This window comes from Bombina bombina, chromosome 6, assembly GCF_027579735.1.
Source record: "Bombina bombina isolate aBomBom1 chromosome 6, aBomBom1.pri, whole genome shotgun sequence".
Lineage (NCBI taxonomy): Eukaryota > Metazoa > Chordata > Amphibia > Anura > Bombinatoridae > Bombina > Bombina bombina.
In genome coordinates, this window is record NC_069504.1 from 577,636,513 (window position 1) to 577,657,743 (window position 21,231).

The 21,231-nt window shown below is 41.5% G+C and overlaps 1 protein-coding gene across 1 annotated transcript in view; it reads left to right on the forward strand.

The window, feature by feature from the left end:
* Positions 1-21,231, forward strand: part of TJP1 (tight junction protein 1) — a gene marked incomplete in the record, with an annotated part of 489,926 nt that overhangs the window by 329,558 nt on the left and 139,137 nt on the right. The window contains 2 exon segments of the mRNA XM_053717550.1: positions 3,360-3,442; positions 3,667-3,877. Coding sequence (XP_053573525.1) covers positions 3,360-3,442; positions 3,667-3,877 — 294 coding nt within the window.

A 21,231-nucleotide genomic window follows, 5' to 3' on the forward strand; every position in this document is an offset into this window, starting at 1 on the left:
TTAATGATATCAAAGATGGCATCACAAATAAAATTATTAGCATGTTGAAGAAGATTAACAATGCTATGAGTATTATGATCTGTTACTTGTTGTGCTAAAGCTTCCAACCAGAAAGTTGAAGCTGCAGCAACATCCGCCAAAGATATAGCAGGTCTAAGAAGATTACCTGAACATAAGTAAGCTTTTCTTAGAAAAGATTCAATTTTCCTATCTAAAGGATCCTTAAAGGAAGTACTATCTGCCGTAGGAATAGTAGTACGTTTAGCAAGAGTAGAGATAGCCCCATCAACCTTAGGGATTTTGTCCCAAAACTCTAATCTGTCAGATGGCACAGGATATAATTGCTTAAACCGTTTAGAAGGAGTAAATGAATTACCCAAATTATTCCATTCCCTGGAAATTACTTCAGAAATAGCATCAGGGACGGGAAAAACCTCTGGAATAACTACAGGAGGTTTAAAAACCGTATTCAAACGTTTAGATTTAGTATCAAGAGGAAAAGATTCCTCTATTTCTAATGCAATTTAGACTTCTTTAAGCAAAGAACGAATAAATTCCATTTTAAATAAATATGAAGATTTATCAGTATCAACCTCTGAAACAGAATCCTCTGAACCAGAAGAATCATTATCAGAATCAGAATGATGATGTTCATTTAAAAATTCATCTGAAAAATGAGAAGTTTTAAAAGACCTTTTATGTTTACTAGGAGGAGGAATAACAGACATAGCCTTCTTAATAGATTTAGAAACAAAATCTCTTATGTTAACAGGAACTCCCTGAATATTAGATGTTGATGGAACAGCAACAGGTAATGGAACATTACTAAAGGAAATATTATCTGCATTAACAAGTTTGTCATGACATTCATTACAAACAACAGCCGGAGGAACAGTTACCATAAGTTTACAACAAATACACTTAACTTTGGTAGATCCAGCATCAGGCAGCAATTTTCCAGAAGTATCTTCTGATTCAGGGTCAATCTGAGACATCTTGCAATATGTAATAGAAAAAACAACATATAAAGCAAAATTGATCAAATTCCTTAAAGGGACAGTAAACCTTAAAAATAATGTTATATAATTCTGCACATAGTGCAGAATTATATAACATTATTTAGGTGCTATAGCCATAAAAGCATTTTTTTACCCGTTTAATTTGCTAAAATACGGCGCTTTTACAGACCCGCTCTCTGCTGAGCGGGTCTGTTATTTTTAGTCAGCGCATCGGGCCAGCTGTATAGTCACAGCCCGGCCCGACCGCGCCATAAGACTAAGTGCAGCTCGCTCCTGTGACAGGAGCGAGCTGCTCTTAGTGCTATGGCGCGGTCGGGCCGGGCTGTGACTATACAGCTGGCCCGATGCGCTGACTAAAAATAACAGACCCGCTCAGCAGAGAGCAGAGAGCGGGTCTGTAAAAGCGCCGTATTTTAGCAAATTAAACGGGTAAAAAATGCTTTTATGGCTATAGCACCTAAATAATGTTATATAATTCTGCACTATGTGCAGAATTATATAACATTATTTTTAAGGTTTACTGTCCCTTTAAAAGACAGTTTCAGGAATGGGAAAAAATGCCAATGAACAAGCTTCTAGCAACCAGAAGCAAATAAACAATGAGACTTAAATAATGTGGAGACAATAATGACGCCCATATTTTTTAGCGCCAAAAAAGACGCCCACATTATTTGGCGCCTAAATGCTTTAAGCGCCAAAAATGACGACACATCCGGTGACGCCGACATTTTTGGCGCAAAAAACGTCAAAAAAATGACGCAACTTCCGGCGACAAGTATGACGCCGAAAATGACAAAGAAATTTTTTTGCGCCAAAAAAGTCCGTGCCAAGAATGAGGCAATAAAATGAAGCATTTTCGGCCTCCGCGAGCCTAACAGCCCACAGGAGAAAAAGTCAAATTTTAAGGTAAGAAAAATTGATTATTCAAATGCATTATCCCAAATAATGAAACTGACTGACTGTCTGAAATAAGGAATGTTGAACATCCTGAATCAAGGCAAATCATGTTTAAACACATATATTTAGAACTTTATATAAAAGTGCCCAACCATAGCTTAGAGTGTCACAAAAATAAGACTTACTTACCCCAGGACACTCATCTACATGTAGTAGAAAGCCAAACCAGTACTGAAACGAGAATCAGTAGAGGTAATGGTATATATGAGTATATCGTCGATCTGAAAAGGGAGGTAAGAGATGAATCTCTACGACCGATAACAGAGAACCTATGAAATAGACCCCGTAGAAGGAGATCATTGAATTCAAATAGGCAATACTCTCTTCACATCCCTCTGACATTCACTGCACACTGAGAGGAAAACCGGGCTCCAGCCTGCTGCGAAGCGCATATCAACGAAGAATCTAGCACAAACTTACTTCACCACCTCCATAGGAGGCAAAGTTTGTAAAACTGATTTGTGGGTGTGGTGAGGGGTGTATTTATAGGCATTTTGAGGTTTGGGAAACTTTGCCCCTCCTGGTAGGAATGTATATCCCATACGTCACTAGCTCATGGACTCTTGCTAATTACATGAAAGAAACATACATATTTAAATAGTGTTTATTCTTTGAACAGATATAATATAGGTAACAAAAAAAAAATATTTATCCAAACTGCTTGGGGCTGGCAAAGGTTTGGATTTTGGAATATTGCATCTGTAAAATGATAGAGATTGGAGAGGGGATGGGATCAAGTGTAAATAACAATATCTTATGTCATTTTGGCAATGTTTACATGTCATAGTACAGCTTATACATGCAACCTAAAGGTAGTTTTATATAGTTTTAATACCTTTGACTGCATACTACCATCAGAAAGCTAATACAGTAATGCAATAATAAAGGTGAGCATTGTTTTAAATAAATATAGACTAGTACATACATTTTAGAACACAAATACTAAACCAGAGACACAGGCAAAGAAGAAAAATTGTAGTTTTCAATAATTTTATTTATATAAAAAAAAATGTTAATGAAAAAGTCTGGATTTTGACATTCTACATTTGGTAATTTGTACCTGTGTTTTGATTATCATATTTGAAATTCTTAACTGTTGCATCAGATACAAACCCTTTCTTTAGTGTTATTTGCAAAAGTTAAGCCTTACCCTTAAATGATATACTGCAGTATCTTCTACGTAAACCTAGTACAATGTACAGTACATCTACCGTCTTGCTTTTTAAACACTCCGAAAACAATTTCGTGTTTTCTTCATGCGATTTGTAAATCTCAAGAAAAATATTTTCAAGCAAATTTACTAGAAGGATATGTGATAACTACAGACATGGTATTTGTGAGTTTGTTTTTTATGTTTGAGAATAATGAATTTCTCTTTCATAGGAAGCGAACCTAGAGATGCAGGCACTGACCAGCGCAGTTTGGGCATCATCCGTCTTCACACAATCAAACAGATTATTGACCGGGTGAGTGATTAACAAATTAGATATGGGTGGGTGCGGGGTATGTATTAAAGGATGTTATCAATGATCCTTGGCTGCAGTGGAAACACTATGTGCCGCGTTAATCTGTGTGTAAAGAGATCTGACTTGTCTGTGTATATAAATGTGCTTCCCAGTTAACTTGTACATGTAGGGAAGAATACTTTTCACAGACCATAGCCTCATACAGATTTGTCATCCCTCTTTAGGATAAGCATGCTCTTCTTGACGTCACTCCAAATGCTGTAGACCGTTTGAATTATGCACAGTGGTATCCAATTGTAGTGTTCCTTAATCCAGACTCCAAGCAGGGTGTGAAAACAATGCGAACGAGGTTGTGTCCAGAATCTCGCAAAAGTGCCAGAAAACTGTATGACCGTTCACACAAGCTACGAAAATACAATCATCATCTTTTCACAAGTGAGTTTAAATTAAATGGGCTAAGTGGCATATAGACTACTGAAGTTTTTAGTATTCATATATGTTGCATATCTTCTTCATCCTGATTTTCTATTCCTGTCTTCACTTTTTATCTGTTACTGAGCCTATGATTCTTATTCAACCTATAATCCACTCTAAATCCTCATTGTCTACCACTTTCATATTTATTTTTCAATTTTACTCTATTTGTGATGAATGTTTTGACATACAATTACCTATTTATTGTAGATTTCTCTATGTAACACAGGGTTCAGATGTGTGTGTCTTTGTACAATTTTACATGATCACCATTTTAATGTATTAACTTATATTGAAAACTGAAGCTTGAAAGAAAGCTATTTTAACCCCTTTCGCTACCTGGAATTTCACAGAAAATACTTGTTAGAAGGCTGCTAATTGCAGCTGCACACCACACTTGAAATTCCTAGCAGCGAAGGTGTTAATCAATTATCTTGTTAGGTTAGTTTTTGCTGTAGTTTAGAGATCACCCTCCCACTTCACAATTCCAACCCCGTAATACCTACCTGATCCCTCCCAAACAACTCTCTTCCCTCCCCTTCCCTGCAGTTTAGTTTTTTTTTTTTTTAAATATATTTGTTTTTCTATAGTGAAGGGGTCCATCCTCAAACTCCCTGAGCCCTTCCTCAGCAGCTCTTAGCCTCCCACTGCCTGCTGTCCTATGGCAACAAATGACAATCTTTCTTTCATACAGGTGGTGAGAGTCCACAATCCATTACTTCTGGGAATTACTCTTCCTAAACACTTGACCACTAGGATTAGGCAAAGATTCCCAAACCACTTTATAAAACCCTTCCTACCTTACTGTTAATCAGTCTTGCCTTTGCCTCCGATGGAAGAAGGTGAAGAATGAAGGTGCTTCTGATGCTCTTTTGTGAGAGGGATTATCAGACTGATTTTAGGCCAATTTTCCCTCAGAATTGATGTTAGACGGAGGGATGTATTGGGAGTATGGGGTAGTGGTGCAATTACTAGTATGGGGTAGTGGCGCAATTACTACCCTATGGGAGTTTGTCGTATGGACATGTCCTTAGCTTCTTCCTGTTGGGTCATCGGTATACTCCTATTTCATATGCTCTGCTTTTGTGTTTCAGTACTGGTTTGGCTATCTACTGGATTGTAGTTAGAAGATGTACAGTAGTTTTGTGCCTTTGGGTTAGTACACTTTTTTTATTTTTATTTATGGCACTCATTAAGCCAGTTGGGCTATCTAGTTTGTACATGTTTGTACTCTGTAGCCGGGGGACAGTATTTATTATGTATTTGTTTTGTATTGCTCTTTTTAAGTTTATAAGGCTCTATTTCCTTTAAATTTTTTTGCACGTGTTTTTCTTTTCCATCTTAATATGAGAAGAGTCCACGGCCTCATTCCTTGTGGAAATACAGAACCTGGCCACCAGGAGGAGGCTAAGACACCCCAGTCAAAGGCTTAAATACCTCCCCCACTCCCCTCATCCCCCAGTCATTCTTTTCCTTTGGTTACAGGAGGATGGCAGAGAAGTGTCGGAAGATTCGGAGTAGTCTCTTATGGAGGGTAGTACTCTTTGAAATGGGACTGGAGTTTTAAGTAGTCTTGTCAGCCTCTCAGTGAGAGCATTGACGAATGTTAGGGTCTGGAGATGCAGGGAGAGTCTTTCTGCGAAACCATCCAAGCTCGTATTAACAACTCCTAAGCAATCAGCGTTGACGAGTTTCACTAACTGTTTCTATCACTCAAGTCCATGTCAGGTGCGATGCTACAAGACTGTCAAACTTGAGAGGCTGTGTGTCTGTTCCACATCGATGATTCCGGTAAGATCGTTTCATTTTATTTCATATGATAACGTAAGAAGACAGGGTCACAGTGTGGAATCAAGGCTTAATATCTCCGGAAGGGGATTATTGAACAGGAGGGATTTATACATGATTTGCTGTATTATGTTTTATGCTGCGACATGTGTGAGATGTGGCTGTGGCAGATGTTTGAACATTCAGGTTTTACTTTATTTTTGGATAACTGCACAGCCTGTCTGTCAGTTTGGCGCGCTTCTCTTCCTGCAGCAGGGACGGTCCTTGCATGGCACTCCATGTGACCCGGTGTGGCCTCATTACCTTCCTCTTTCCTGACCGTGCGGTTTACAGGAAAAGAAGTGGTTTCTCTGTGGGGCCTGGGTCATAGGAGGTGATGAGTGCCCCGGCCATTGGGAGTATAAAGGTGCCATTTACTTTTTCTATAGTCCATGTTATAAGCGCAAGCTATGGAGGACTCTGACGAGTTAGAGGGTACTCCCTCTTTACCCAGATCTAATACCTGTTTTTATTGTGAGAAGGCTACGGTATACCCGCCTGCTCAATTATGTTTCACATGCCTTGATAGAGTAGTAATGTCTATAAAGACCAAGATGTTTTGGCACCACTGAGCCGTCAACCTCTGTCCCGCGAGGTGTGTTCCCAGCAATCATCTCCTATTACACATGCAGCTCCCCATTGCACAACTAATCCTCCTTCGGGAAGGGCCCTCTTACCGCCAGACTTTTCTGAACAGTTGCAAAATGGCAGTGTCTGCGGCCTTTAGTGCTTTACCTTGCCCTGCTAAGCGCAAGCCAAATGATAAATACTGCTATCCTTCCCAGGGGTCATCGAACAACTTACTGGATTTATCTGATACTAGATTATCCGCTGATAAAGATGCCTCTGATACTTCAGAGTAGGCTCTTTCTGGGTTGGAATTGGCTGCCTCGAAGCCTCCGGCTGCGGAGGAACCAGACTTTAGATTTAGGATAGAGCACGTACGCTTTCAGTTAAAGGAAGTGTTGGCTACGTTAGAGGTTCCGGAACCTAGGTTACCCGAAGGACCTTCTATTCCTAAGCTTGATAAGGTTTGTGAGGACAGGGTGGTGCTACAAACTTTCCCTGTTCCCGTTAAGATGGCAAATATTATTAAGAATGAATGGGAAAGACTTGTATCCCCTCTTTCTCCTTTTTCTTCCTTTAAGAAATTGTTCCCGGTTCCTGACTCCCAATTAGTTGTGGGGGTCTGTCCCTATGGTGGATGGAGCTATCTCCATGCTTGCTTAGCACACCACTATCCCGCTGGAGTATAGTTCGTTGTTTAAGGAGCCCATGGATAAGAAGCTTGAAACTCTATTAAGAAAAATGTTTCAGCACACAGGGTACTTGTCTCAACCTGCAGCAGGGGTCGCTGCAGTAGCTGGATCGGCTACCTATTGGTGCGTCTCTCTATCGGAGATGATCGAGGTGGAAACTCCTCTCGGTGAGATCCAGGAAAGAATTAAGGCCTTGAGGGTAGCTAATTCTTTCATCTGTGTTGCAAACATGCAGACTATTCACCTGAATGCCAAAACATCAGGTTTTTCTGTTCCAGCCTGTTGGGCTCTGTGGCTGAAGTCTTGGTCTGCTGACATGACTTCAAAATCTAGATTGCTTTCCCTTCCATTTAAGGAGAAGGTTCTTTTCGGTCCAGGACTGGACTCTATCATATCCACGGTCACTGGGGGCAAGGGTGCCTTTTTACTGCAGGATAAGAAGAACAAACCTAAAGGACAGGGTCCTAATTTTTGTCCCTTTCGTTCGAATAAATCCCAACACCAGCAGCCCTCCCCGAAGCCTGATTAGTCCAAGGGAACTTGGAAACCATCTCAATCTTAGAATAAATCCAAGCAGGACAAGAAGCCTGCTGAGACAAAATCGGCATGAAGGGGCGGCCCCTGATCCATCGCTGGATTGTGTGGGGGGCAGACTATCTCTCTTTGCTGAGGCTTGGCTGGGAGACGTGCAAGACCCTGAAGGTCATTACTCAGGGTTACAGGATAGGTTTCAAATCTCATCCACCCAGGGGCAGATTCCTTTTATCAAACCTATCTTCAAGATGCTTTTCTAGGGTGCGTGAGGAATCTCTCCTCCCTAGGAGTGATTGTGTCAGTACCTCTAGCAGAGAGAGGTCTGGGATACTACTAAAACCTTTTTGTGGTCCCAAAGAACGCGGGTACATTTCGCCCGATTCTAGACCTAAAGTGCTTAAACAAGTTTCTGTCTGTGCCATCGTTCAATATGGAGACGATAAGGTCTATTCTGCCCTTAGTTCAAGAGGGACACTTCATGACTACGATCGACTTGAAGGATGCTAACCTTAATGTGCCAATACACAAGGATCACTTCAAGTTCTTAAGATTTGCTTTTCTGGACCAGCACTTCCAGTTTGTAGCTCTTCCTTTTGGTCTGGCTACTCTCTTTACAAAGTCTTTACAAAGGTTCTGGGGGCTCTGCTCTCGGTGGCGAGATCCAGAGGTATTGCAGTAGCACCTTATTTGAACGACATCATAGTCCAGGCTCCGTCCTGCCGGCTGGCAGAGGACCATTCGAGAGCTCTTATTATTCAATCTCATGGATGGAAGATAAACTTAGGAAAAAGTTCTCTGGTTCCCAGTACCAGAGTGGAATTCCTGGGCACGATAATAGATTCCATATCCATGAGGATGTTCCTTACAGACCAGAGACGTTGCAAAATTACTTCCAATTGTCTTGCCCTCCAGACCTCCTTAAGGCCATCTGTGGCCCGGTGTATTGAGGGTAATTGGGCTCATTGTGTCCAGCATAGATGTAATTCTATTCTCCAGGTTCCATCTCAGACCTCTTCAGATGTGCATGCTGAGGCAATGGAATGTCGATCACTTGGAACTATCCCAACAGATTTCTCTGGACAACCGGTCGAGAGAATCGCTCTCTTGGTGGCTCTGTCCAGATCGCCGGTCCCAGGGGACATCCTTCTTGAGACCATTCTGGGAGATTGTGACTACTGAGGCAAGTCTATCAGGATGTGGAGCTGTTTGGGGTGCCAGGAAGGCACGGGGCTGGTGCACTCGAGAGGAATCTGTTCTACCAATAAACATTCTGGAACTTTGAGCGATCTTCAATGCTTTTGAAGGCTTTGCCTCTTCTGGGTTCCTCTCCGTTTATTAGATTTCAATCGGACAACATTACCTCATGGCTTACATCAACCATTAGGGAGGGAACGAGAAGCTCCCTAGCCATGAGGGAAGTATCTCGGATTCTGCACTGGGAGGAGGCCCACAACTGCTTGCTGTCAGCGATCCACATTCCATGTGTGGACAACTGGGAGGCGGACTTTCTCAGCAGACTATCGTTTCATCCGGGGGAATGTTCTCTCCATCCCGAGGTGTTTGCAGAGATTTGTAACAGATGGGGGACACCAGAGATAGATCTCATGCCGTCCAGACTCAATACCAAGCTGCCCAGATACGGGTCGTGGTCCACGGATCCTCAGACAGAGCTGATAGATGCCTCAGCAGTGCCCTGGGGGCTCAACCTAGTTTACATTTTTCCACTGTGACCACTTCTTCCTCAGGTAGTGGCCCGCCTCAAACAGAGCAAGCCTCAACTATTCTAATTCCTCCATTGTGGCCGCAAAGGATGTGGTTTCCAGATCTGGTGGGGATTTCATCATCTCCTCCATGGAGGTTACCTTGTCGCAGAAATCTGCTGGAACAGGGTCCCTTTGTTCATCAAAATCTAGATTCTCTGAGGCTGACTACGTGGAGATTGAACGCCTTGTCCTAGCCAAGAGAGGTTTTTCTGAGAGAGTGATTGATACTCATTCAAGCTAGAAAGCTAGTCAACCGTCGCATCTATCATAAGGTGTGGAGGATCTACTTATTTTGGTGTGAAGAACGTGGATTCCCATGGCATAAGGTCAAGGTGTCTAGGATTCTTTCTTTTCTCCAAGGGGGTTTGGAGAAGGGACTTGCCGCAAGTTCCTTAAAAGGACAGATCTCAGCTTTTTCTGTGGTGTTGCACACGTGGCTCGCTAAGCTTCCTGATATTCAGTCTTTTGTTCTGGCACTGTCTAGAATCCGTTCCGTTTAGACATTCCGCTCCTCCTTGGAGTTTAAATTTGGTTCTTAAGGTTCTGCAGAGGGCTCAGTTTGAGCCCATGCATTCGGTAGACATTAAATTACTGTCTTGGAAGGTTCTTTTTCTACTGGCTATTGCTTCTGCACACATAATCTCTGAGATGGCGGTCTTGCAATGTGAGCCTCCTTACCTAGTTTTTCATGCTGATAAGGCTGTCCTTCTCACTGGGTTGGATTTTCTCCCTAAGGTTGTGTCTGATTGCAACATCAATTAGGAGATTGTGGTTCCTTCCTTGTGTCCTTGTCCTTCTCCTTTGAAGGAATGATTACTTCATAATTTAGATGTGGTTTGGGCTTTGAAATTCTATCTTCAGGCTACAAAGCATTTTAGACAGACTTCGGCATTGTTTGTTGTCTATTCTGGGAAGCGCAGAGGGCAGAAGACCTCTTCCACTTCCCTATCCTTTTGGTTGAGGAGCATTATCCGCTTGGCATATGAAACAGCGGGACACAAGGATTACAGCTTATTCAACTACAAAAATACAAAACCAGCAGCACTGTGGATTTCAGTTCAAATGTTCAATAGTATTCCAGCATAGAAGGAACAAGTAAAGACATTTTTAGGCCTTCTGCCCTTAGTCATGTCTTAACAGGTAATACCAATAATGCTCACCTTTATGCATTACACCAGGTGTTTCATTAGCATTCTCATTAACTTTTTCATTAACACCTTCATACATTTTTCAGAATTTCTTATGTTTCATCCCCACTTAGTGTTATTTAATTAATTACAATAAAAACAATACATCTTAGTGGACAGCAAAGAATATTTACACAAATTCCACTCCATATCTCTATTCATTACTTTTAGGATACATAGAATCTAATTTATAAATCCAGTGAGCTTCACGCCTCTTAAGATATAACTCTCTATTCCCTCTCCTTCTTAAGGGGGCAACATGTTCAATGATTTAAAACCTGAGTTGAGAGACATAATGACCAGCTTCAACAAAATAATGAGCCACAGGAGCTTCCTTATTTCTCTTGTAAGGTGTATCCAGTCCACGGATTCATCCATTACTTGTGGGATATTCTCCTTCCCAACAGGAAGCTGCAAGAGGATCACCCACAGCAGAGCTGTCTATATAGCTCCTCCCAGTCATTCTCTTGCAGCTCTCGACAAGGGAAGCAGCTAGAGAGATGTGGTGCATTAATGTAGTTTATCTTCAATCAAAAGTTTATTTTCAAATGGTACCGGAGTTGTACTATTTTAGCCTCATGCAGAAAGTTGAAGAAGAGTCTGCCTGTGGTCTTTGATGATCTTAGCTGGTTGTAACTAAGATCCATTGCTGTTCTCACACATAACTGAAGAGATGGGTAACTTCAGCTGGGGGAATAGCGTGCAGGGTTTCCTGCTCTGAGGTATGTGCAGTTTTAAATTTTTCTAGAGAAATGATAAGCTAGAAAATGCTGCCAATACCGGATTTATTTAAGGTAAGCCTGATTAGTGATTTAATAACGACTGGTATCATGCTTGCTGTAAAGGGTAATATTTTTATTATTTACTCACATTACTGAATAGATATAACGTTTGCTTGAGGTGTATAAACGTTTATTTCATATTGGTGATAAAACTTTATTCTGGAGCCCAGTTTTTCCACATGGCTGACTAGATTTTGCCTAGGGATAGTTTTTTAAGGCCCTCTCACTGTGAGTACAGGTTGGGAGGGGCCTATTTTCCATTAGTTTTTGCAGCTTGAGACATCCAGCTTCCCTGAAGGAGTCCCCTGAACATATAGGACCTCTCTAAGGGGTTTTTGTGCCTTCCAAAGTCGTTGTATGGGCAGGTAGGGCCACAGTAGAGCTGTGGCAGTTTGTTGTGACTGTTTAAAAACGTTTATATAGTTTTTTTGATCCGGTTTTGAAACTAAGGGGTTAATCATCCATTTGTAAGTGGGTGCAATGCTCTTTCAGCCTATTATACACACTAAAAATTTCGTAAGATTTACTGCTTTTTTCACTGTTTTAGCAGTTTCTGTGATTGTTTTTTTCTCTTAAAGGCACAGTACTGTTTTTATTTTTTGCTTGTTCACAGTTATTAAAGTGTTTTCCAAGCTTGCTGGTCTCATTACTAGTCTGTTTAAACATGTCTGACATAGAGGAAACTCATTGTTCATTATGTTTAGAAGCCATTGTGGAACCCCCTCTTAGAATGTGTACCAAATGCACTGATTTTACTATAGATTACAAAGACCATGTTCTGGCTTTAAAAAATTTATCACCAGAAGAAATTGACAAGGAGGAAGTTATGCCGTCTAACTCTCCCCACGTGTCAGAGAGTTATAAATCCCGCTCAGGGGACGCCAAGTACATCTAGCGCGCCCATTGCGTATACCTTGCAAGACATGGTGGCAGTTATGAATCATACCCTTACAGAGGTATTATCTAAACTGCCAGGATTGCAAGGAAAGCGAGACAGCTCTGGGACTAGAATAAATACAGAGCTCTCTGACGCTTTAATAGCTATCTCTGATACACCCTCACAATATAATGAAGCTGAAGCAGGGGAGCTTCAATCTGTGGGTGATTTTTCTGATTCAGGGAAGATACTTCAATCTGCTATGTCTACATTTTAAATTTAAGCTTGAACACCTCCGCGTATTGCTCAGGGAGGTTTCTTTCATGTAATTAACAAGAGTCCATGAGCTAGTGACGTATGGGATATACATTCCCACCAGGAGGGGCAAAGTTTCCCAAACCTTAAAATGCCTATAAATACACCCCTCACCACACCCACAAATCAGTTTTTACAAACTTTGCCTCCAAGGGAGGTGGTGAAGTAAGTTTGTGCTAGATTCTACGTTGATATGCGCTCCGCAGCAAGTTGGAGCCCGGTTTTCCTCTCAGCGTGCAGTGAATGTCAGAGGGATGTGAGGAGAGTATTGCCTATTGAATGCAGTGATCTCCTTCTACGGGATCTATTTCATAAGGTTCTCTGTTATCGGTCGTAGAGATTCATCTCTTACCTCCCTTTTCAGATCGACGATATACTCTTATATTTACCATTTCCTCTACTGATTCTCGTTTCAGTACTGGTTTGGCTTTCTACAAACATGTAGATGAGTGTCCTGGGGTAAGTAAGTCTTATTTTCTGTGACACTCTAAGCTATGGTTGGGCACTTTATTTATAAAGTTCTAAATATATGTATTCAAACATTTATTTGCCTTGACTCAGAATGTTCAACTTTCCTTATTTTCAGACAGTCAGTTTCATATTTGGGATTATGCATTGAATTATCATATTTTTCTTACCTCAAAAATTTGACTTTTTTCCCTGTGGGCTGTTAGGCTCGCGGGGGCTGAAAAATGCTTCATTTTATTGCGTCATTCTTGGCGCGGACTTTTTTGGCGCAAAAATTCTTTTCCGTTTCCGGCGTCATACGTGTCGCCGGAAGTTGCGTCATTTTTTGACGTTATTTTGCGCCAAAAATGTCGGCGTTCCGGATGTGGCGTCATTTTTGGCGCCAAAAGCATTTAGGCGCCAAATAATGTGGGCGTCTTATTTGGCGCTAAAAAATATGGGCGTCGCTTTTGTCTCCACATTATTTCAGTCTCATTTTTCATTTGCTTCTGGTTGCTAGAAGCTTGATATTTGGCATTCTTTCCCATTCCTGAAACTGTCTTATAAGGAATTTGATCTATTTTGCTTTATATGTTGTTTTTTCTCTTACATATTGCAAGATGTCTCACGTTGCATCTGAGCCAGAAGATACTACAGGAAAATCACTGCCTGCTGGATCTACCAAAGCTAAGTGTATCTGCTGTAAACTTTTGGTAGCTATTCCTCCAGCTGTTGTTTGTAATAATTGTCATGACAAACTTGTTAAAGCAGATAATATTTCCTTTAGTAATGTACCATTGCCTGTTGCAGTTCCCTCAACATCTAAGGTGCAGAATGTTCCTGATAACATAAGAGATTTTGTTTCTGAATCCATAAAGAAGGCTTTGTCTGTTATTTCTCCTTCTAGTAAACGTAAAAAGTCTTTTAAATCTTCTCTCTCTACAGATGAATTTTTAAATGAACACCATCATTCTGATTCTTTGGACTCTTCTGGTTCAGAGGATTCTATCTCAGAGATTGATGCTGATAAATCTTCATATTTATTTAAGATGGAATTTATTCGCTCTTTACTTAAAGAAGTACTAATTGCTTTAGAAATAGAGGATTCTAGTCCTCTTGATACTAATTCTATACGTTTGGATAAGGTTTTTAAAGCTCCTGCGGTTATTCCAGAAGTTTTTCCTGTTCCTAATGCTATTTCTGCAGTAATTTCCAAAGAATGGGATAAATTGGGTAATTCATTTACTCCTTCTAAACGTTTTAAGCAATTATATCCTGTTCCGCCTGACAGGTTAGAATTTTGGGACAAAATCCCTAAAGTTGATGGGGCTATTTCTACCCTTGCTAAACGTACTACCATTCCTACGTCAGATGGTACTTCGTTTAAGGATCCTTTAGATAGAAAAATTGAATCTTTTCTAAGAAAAGCTTATCTGTGTTCAGGTAATCTTCTTAGACCTGCTATATCATTGGCTGATGTTGCTGCAGCTTCAACTTTTTGGTTGGAAACTCTAGCGCAACAAGTAACAAATCGTGATTCTCATGATATTATTATTCTTCTCCAGCATGCTAATAATTTTATCTGTGATGCCATTTTTGATATTATTAGAGTTGATGTTAGGTTTATGTCTCTGGCTATCTTAGCCAGAAGAGCTTTATGGCTTAAGACTTGGAATGCTGATATGGCTTCTAAATCAACTCTACTTTCCATTTCTTTCCAGGGAAACAAATTATTTGGTTCTCAGTTGGATTCTATTATTTCAACTGTTACTGGTGGGAAAGGAACTTTTTTACCACAGGATAAAAAATCTAAAGGTAAAAACAGGGCTAACAATCGTTTTCGTTCCTTTCGTTTCAACAAAGAACAAAAGCCTGATCCTTCGTCCTCAGGAGCAGTTTCAGTTTGGAAACCATCTCCAATTTGGAATAAATCCAAGCCTGCTAGAAAGGCAAAGCCTGCTTCTAAGTTCACATGAAGGTACGGCCCTCATTCCAGTTCAGCTGGTAGGGGGCAGGTTACGTTTTTTCAAAGAAATTTGGATCAATTCTGTTCACAATCTTTGGATTCAGAACATTGTTTCAGAAGGGTACAGAATTGGTTTCAAGATGAGACCTCCTGCAAAGAGATTTTTTCTTTCCCGTGTCCCAGTAAATCCAGTGAAAGCTCAAGCATTTCTGAATTGTGTTTCAGATCTAGAGTTGGCTGGAGTAATTATGCCAGTTCCAGTTCCGGAACAGGGGATGGGGTTTTATTCAAATCTCTTCATTGTACCAAAGAAGGAGAATTCCTTCAGACCAGTTCTGGATCTAAAATTATTGAATCGTTATGTAAGGATACCAACGTTCAAGATGGTAACTGTAAGGACTATATTGCCTTTTGTTCAGCAAGGGAATTATATGTCCACAATAGATTTACAGGATGCATATCTGCATATTCCGATTCATCCAGATCATTATCAGTTCCTGAGATTCTCTTTTCTAGACAAGCATTACCAATTTGTGGCTCTACCGTTTGGCCTTGCTACAGCTCCAAGAATTTTCACAAAAATTCTCGGTGCCCTTCTGTCTGTAATCAGAGAACAGGGTATTGTGGTATTTCCTTATTTGGACGATATCTTGGTACTTGCTCAGTCTTTACATTTAGCAGAGTCTCATACGAATCGACTTGTGTTGTTTCTTCAAGATCATGGTTGGAGGATCAATTTACCAAAAAGTTCTTTGATTCCTCAAACAAGGGTAACCTTTCTGGGTTTCCAGATAGATTCAGTGTCCATGACTCTGTCTTTAACAGACAAGAGACGTCTAAAATTGATTACAGCTTGTCGAAACCTTCAGTCTCAATCATTCCCTTCGGTAGCCTTATGCATGGAAATTCTAGGTCTTATGACTGCTGCATCGGACGCGATCCCCTTTGCTCGTTTTCACATGCGACCTCTTCAGCTCTGTATGCTGAACCAATGGTGCAGGGATTACACGAAGATATATCAATTAATATCTTTAAAACCGATTGTTCGACACTCTCTAACGTGGTGGACAGATCACCATCGTTTAATTCAGGGGGCTTCTTTTGTTCTTCCGACCTGGACTGTAATTTCAACAGATGCAAGTCTCACAGGTTGGGGAGCTGTGTGGGGATCTCTGACGGCACAAGGAGTTTGGGAATCTCAGGAGGTGAGATTACCGATCAATATTTTGGAACTCCGTGCAATTTTCAGAGCTCTTCAGTTTTGGCCTCTTCTGAAGAGAGAATCGTTCATTTGTTTTCAGACAGACAGTGTCACAACTGTGGCATACATCAATCATCAAGGAGGGACTCACAGTCCTCTGGCTATGAAAGAAGTATCTCGAATTTTGGTTTGGGCGGAATCCAGCTCCTGTCTAATCTCTGCGGTTCATATCCCAGGTGTAGACAATTGGGAAGCGGATTATCTCAGTCGCCAAACGTTGCATCCGGGCGAATGGTCCCTTCACCCAGAGGTATTTCTTCAGATTGTTCAAATGTGGGGGCTCCCAGAGATAGATCTGATGGCCTCTCATCTAAACAAGAAACTTCCCAGGTATCTGTCCAGATCCCGGGATCCTCAGGCGGAGGCAGTGGATGCATTATCACTTCCTTGGAAGTATCATCCTGCCTATATCTTTCCGCCTCTAGTTCTTCTTCCAAGAGTAATCTCCAAGATTCTGAGGGAATGCTCGTTTGTTCTGCTAATAGCTCCGGCATGGCCTCACAGGTTTTGGTATGCAGATCTTGTCCGGATGGCATCTTGCCAACCATGGACTCTTCCGTTAAGACCAGACCTTCTGTCGCAAGGTCCTTTTTTCCATCCGGATCTGAAATCCTTAAATTTAAAGGTATAGAGATTGAACGCTTGATTCTTGGTCAAAGAGGTTTCTCTGACTCCGTGATTAATACTATGTTACAGGCTCGTAAATCTGTATCTCGAGAGATATATTATAGAGTCTGGAAGACTTATATTTCTTGGTGTCTTTCTCATCATTTTTCTTGGCATTCTTTTAGAATACCGAGAATTTTACAGTTTCTTCAGGATGGTTTAGATAAGGGTTTGTCCGCAAGTTCTTTGAAAGGACAAATCTCCGCTCTTTCTGTTCTTTTTCACAGAAAGATTGCTATTCTTCCTGATATTCATTGTTTTGTACAAGCTTTGGTTCGTATAAAACCTGTCATTAAGTCAATTTCTCCTCCTTGGAGTTTGAATTTGGTTCTGGGAGCTCTTCAAGCTCCTCCGTTTGAACCTATGCATTCATTGGACATTAAATTACTTTCTTGGAAAGTTTTGTTCCTTTTGGCCATCTCTTCTGCTAGAAGAGTTTCTGAATTATCTGCTCTTTCTTGTGAGTCTCCTTTTCTGATTTTTCATCAGGATAAGGCGGTGTTGCGAACTTCTTTTGAATTTTTACCTAAGGTTGTGAATTCCAACAACATTAGTAGAGAAATTGTGGTTCCTTCATTATGTCCTAATCCTAAGAATTCTAAGGAGAAATCGTTGCATTCTTTGGATGTTGTTAGAGCTTTGAAATATTATGTTGAAGCTACGAAATCTTTCCGTAAGACTTCTAGTCTATTTGTTATCTTTTCCGGTTCTAGAAAAGGCCAGAAAGCTTCTGCCATTTCTTTGGCATCTTGGTTGAAATCTTTAATTCATCTTGCCTATGTTGAGTCGGGTAAAATTCCGCCTCAGAGAATTACAGCTCATTCTACTAGGTCAGTATCTACTTCCTGGGCGTTTAGGAATGAAGCTTCGGTTGACCAGATCTGCAAAGCAGCAACTTGGTCCTCTTTGCATACTTTTACTAAATTCTACCATTTTGATGTATTTTCTTCTTCTGAAGCAGTTTTTGGTAGAAAAGTTCTTCAGGCAGCGATTTCAGTTTGAATCTTCTGCTTATGTTTTTCGTTAAACTTTATTTTGGGTGTGGATTATTTTCAGCAGGAATTGGCTGTCTTTATTTTATCCCTCCCTCTCTAGTGACTCTTGTGTGGAAAGATCCACATCTTGGGTAGTCATTATCCCATACGTCACTAGCTCATGGACTCTTGTTAATTACATGAAAGAAAACATAATTTATGTAAGAACTTACCTGATAAATTCATTTCTTTCATATTAACAAGAGTCCATGAGGCCCACCCTTTTTTGTGGTGGTTATGATTTTTTTGTATAAAGCACAATTATTCCAATTCCTTATTTTATATGCTTCGCACTTTTTTTCTTATCACCCCACTTCTTGGCTATTCGTTAAACTGATTTGTGGGTGTGGTGAGGGGTGTATTTATAGGCATTTTAAGGTTTGGGAAACTTTGCCCCTCCTGGTGGGAATGTATATCCCATACGTCACTAGCTCATGGACTCTTGTTAATATGAAAGAAATGAATTTATCAGGTAAGTTCTTACATAAATTATGTTTTTAGCAACTCTGGACGACTGTGACACTATTGTAGTCCCAGAGAAATTATGTAGATTGGATAAATACTATGCAGTACCTACTTACACTGATGTTTTTCCAATCCCTAAAAGGTTTTCTGAAATTATTACTAAGGAATGGGATAGACCAGGTGTACCATTCTCTCCCCCTCCTGTTTTTAAAAAGATGTTTCCTATAGACGCCGCTACACGGGACTTATGGCAGACGGTCCCTAAGGTGGAGGGAGCAGTTTCTACTCTAGCTAAGCGTACCACTATCCCTGTCAAGGACAGTTGTGCTTTTCTAGATCCAATGGATTAAAAATTAGAGGGTTACCTTAAGAAAATTTTTATTCAACAAGGTTTTATTCTCCAGCATGCATTGCCACAGTCACTGCTGCCGCGGCTTTCTGGTTTGAGTCCTTAGAGGAGGCTCTACAGGTTGAAACCCCGTTGGAAGATATTATTGACAAGCTTAGGGCCCTTAAGCTAGCCAATTCATTTGTTTCTGACGCCGTTGTTCATTTAACCAAGCTAACGGCTAAAAATTCAGGTTTTGCTATTCTGGCGTGTAGGGCGCTATGGCTTAAATCCTGGTCAGCTGACGTGACTTCAAAGTCTAAACTTCTCAACATTCCCTTCAAAGGACAGATCCTATTCGGGCCTGGACTGAAGGAGATCATTTCTGACATCACTGGAGGAAAAGGTCACGCCCTTCCTCAAGACAGGTCCAACAATTTAAGGACCAAACAGTCTAGTTTTCGGCCCTTTCGAAACTTCAAGAGTGGCGCAGCTTCAACTTCCTCTAACATAAAACAAGAGGGAACTTTTGCCCAGTCTAAGCCGGTCTGGAGACCTAACCAGGCTTGGAACAAGGGGAAACAGGCCAAGAAGCCTTTTGCTGCCTCTAAGACAGCATGAAGGAGCAGCCCCCGATCTGGAAACGGATCTAGTAGGGGGCAGACTCTCTCTCTTTGCCCAGGCTTGGGCAAGAGATGTCCAGGATCCCTGGGCATTGGAAATTGTGTCCAAGGGTTATCTTCTGGAATTCAAAACCTCTCCCCCAAAAGGGAGATTTCATCTCTCACTTTTATCGGCAAACCAGATAAAGAGAGAAGCATTCTTACATTGTGTTCAAGACCTCCTAGTTATGGGAGTGATCCACCCAGTTTCGCAGGAGGAACAGGGACAGGGCTTTTTTTCAAATATTTTATTCAAATCCTTCAAGATGGAGACTATTCAAACCATCCTTCCTATGATCCAGGAGGGTCAATACAGGCACTACCAGTTTGTGGCTCTTCCCTTTGGGTTGGCCACGGCACCAAGAATCTTTACAAAGGTTCTAGGGTCCCTTCTAGCGGTCCTAAGGCCACGGGCTATAGCAGTAGCCCCTTACTTAGACGACATTCTGATACAGGCGTCGACTTTTCAAGTTGCCAGGTCTCACACGGACATTGTTCTGGCATTTCTGAGGTCGCATGGGTGGAAAGTGAACGAAGAAAAAAGTTCTCCATCCCCTCTCACAAGAGTTTCCTTCCTAGGAACTCTGATAGATTCTGTAGAAATGAAGATTTACCTGACAGAGGTCAGGTTTTAAAAACTTCTAAATTCCTGCCGTGTTCTTTATTCTACTTCTCGCCCTTCAGTGGCTCAGTGTATGGAAGTAATCGGCTTAATGGTAGCGGCAATGGACATAGTGTTGTTTGCCCGCCTACATCTCAGACCGCTGCAACTCTGCATGCTCAGTCAGTGGAATGGGGATTACACAGATTTGTCCCCTCTACTAAATCTGGATCAAGAGACCAGGGATTCTCTTCTCTGGTGGCTATCTCGGGTCCATCTGTCCAAGGGTATGACCTTCCGCAGGCCAGATTGGACAATAGTAACGACAGATGCCAGCCTTCTGGGCTGGGGTGCAGTCTGGAACTCCCTGAAGGCTCAGGGCTTGTGGACTCAGGAGGAGACACTCCTTCCGATAAACATTCTGGAACTAAGAGCGATATTCAATGCTCTTCAGGCTTGGCCTCAGCTAGCTGCGGTCAGGTTCATCAGATTTCAGTCAGACAACATCACGACTGTAGCTTACATCAACCATCAAGGGGGAACAAGGAGTTCCCTAGCAATGTTGGAGGTTTCAAAAATAATTCTATGGGCAGAGGTTCACTCTTGCCATCTATCAGCTATCCATATCCCAGGAGTAGAGAACTGGGAGGCGGATTTTCTAAGTCGACAGACTTTTCATCCGGGGGAGTGGGAACTCCATCCGGAAGTGTTTGCACAGTTGATTAAACTTTGGGGCAAACCAGAACTGGATCTCATGGCGTTTCGTCAGAACGCCAAGCTTCCTTGTTACGGGTTCAGGTCCAGGGATCCCAGACTCCATTTGAGGAGATTATGGACAGAATCAAGGCCCTTAAATTGGCTAATTCTTTTATTACAGATGCCGCTTTTCAACTGGCTAAATTAGCGGCAAAGAATTCAGGTTTTGCCATTTTAGCACGCAGGGCGTTATGGCTTAAGTCCTGGTCTGCTGATGTGTCATCTAAATCTAAACTTTTGAACTTCCCTTTCAAAGGAAAGACCCTATTCGGGCCTGAACTGAAAGAGATTATTTCAGACATCACTGGAGGGAAAGGTCATGCCCTTCCTCAGGATAGATCAAATAAGATGAAAATCAAACAAAGTAATTTTCGTTCCTTTCAGAACTTCAAGAGTGGTTCCGTTTCGGCTTCCTCTGCTGCAAAGCAAGAGGGGAATCTTGCCCAATCCAAGTCAGTCTGGAGACCTAACCAGGCTTGGAACAAGGTTAAACAGGCCAAGAAGCCTGCAGCTGCCTCTATGACAGCATGAAGGGGTAGCCCCCGATCCGGGACCGGATCTAGTAGGGGGCAGACTCTATCTCCT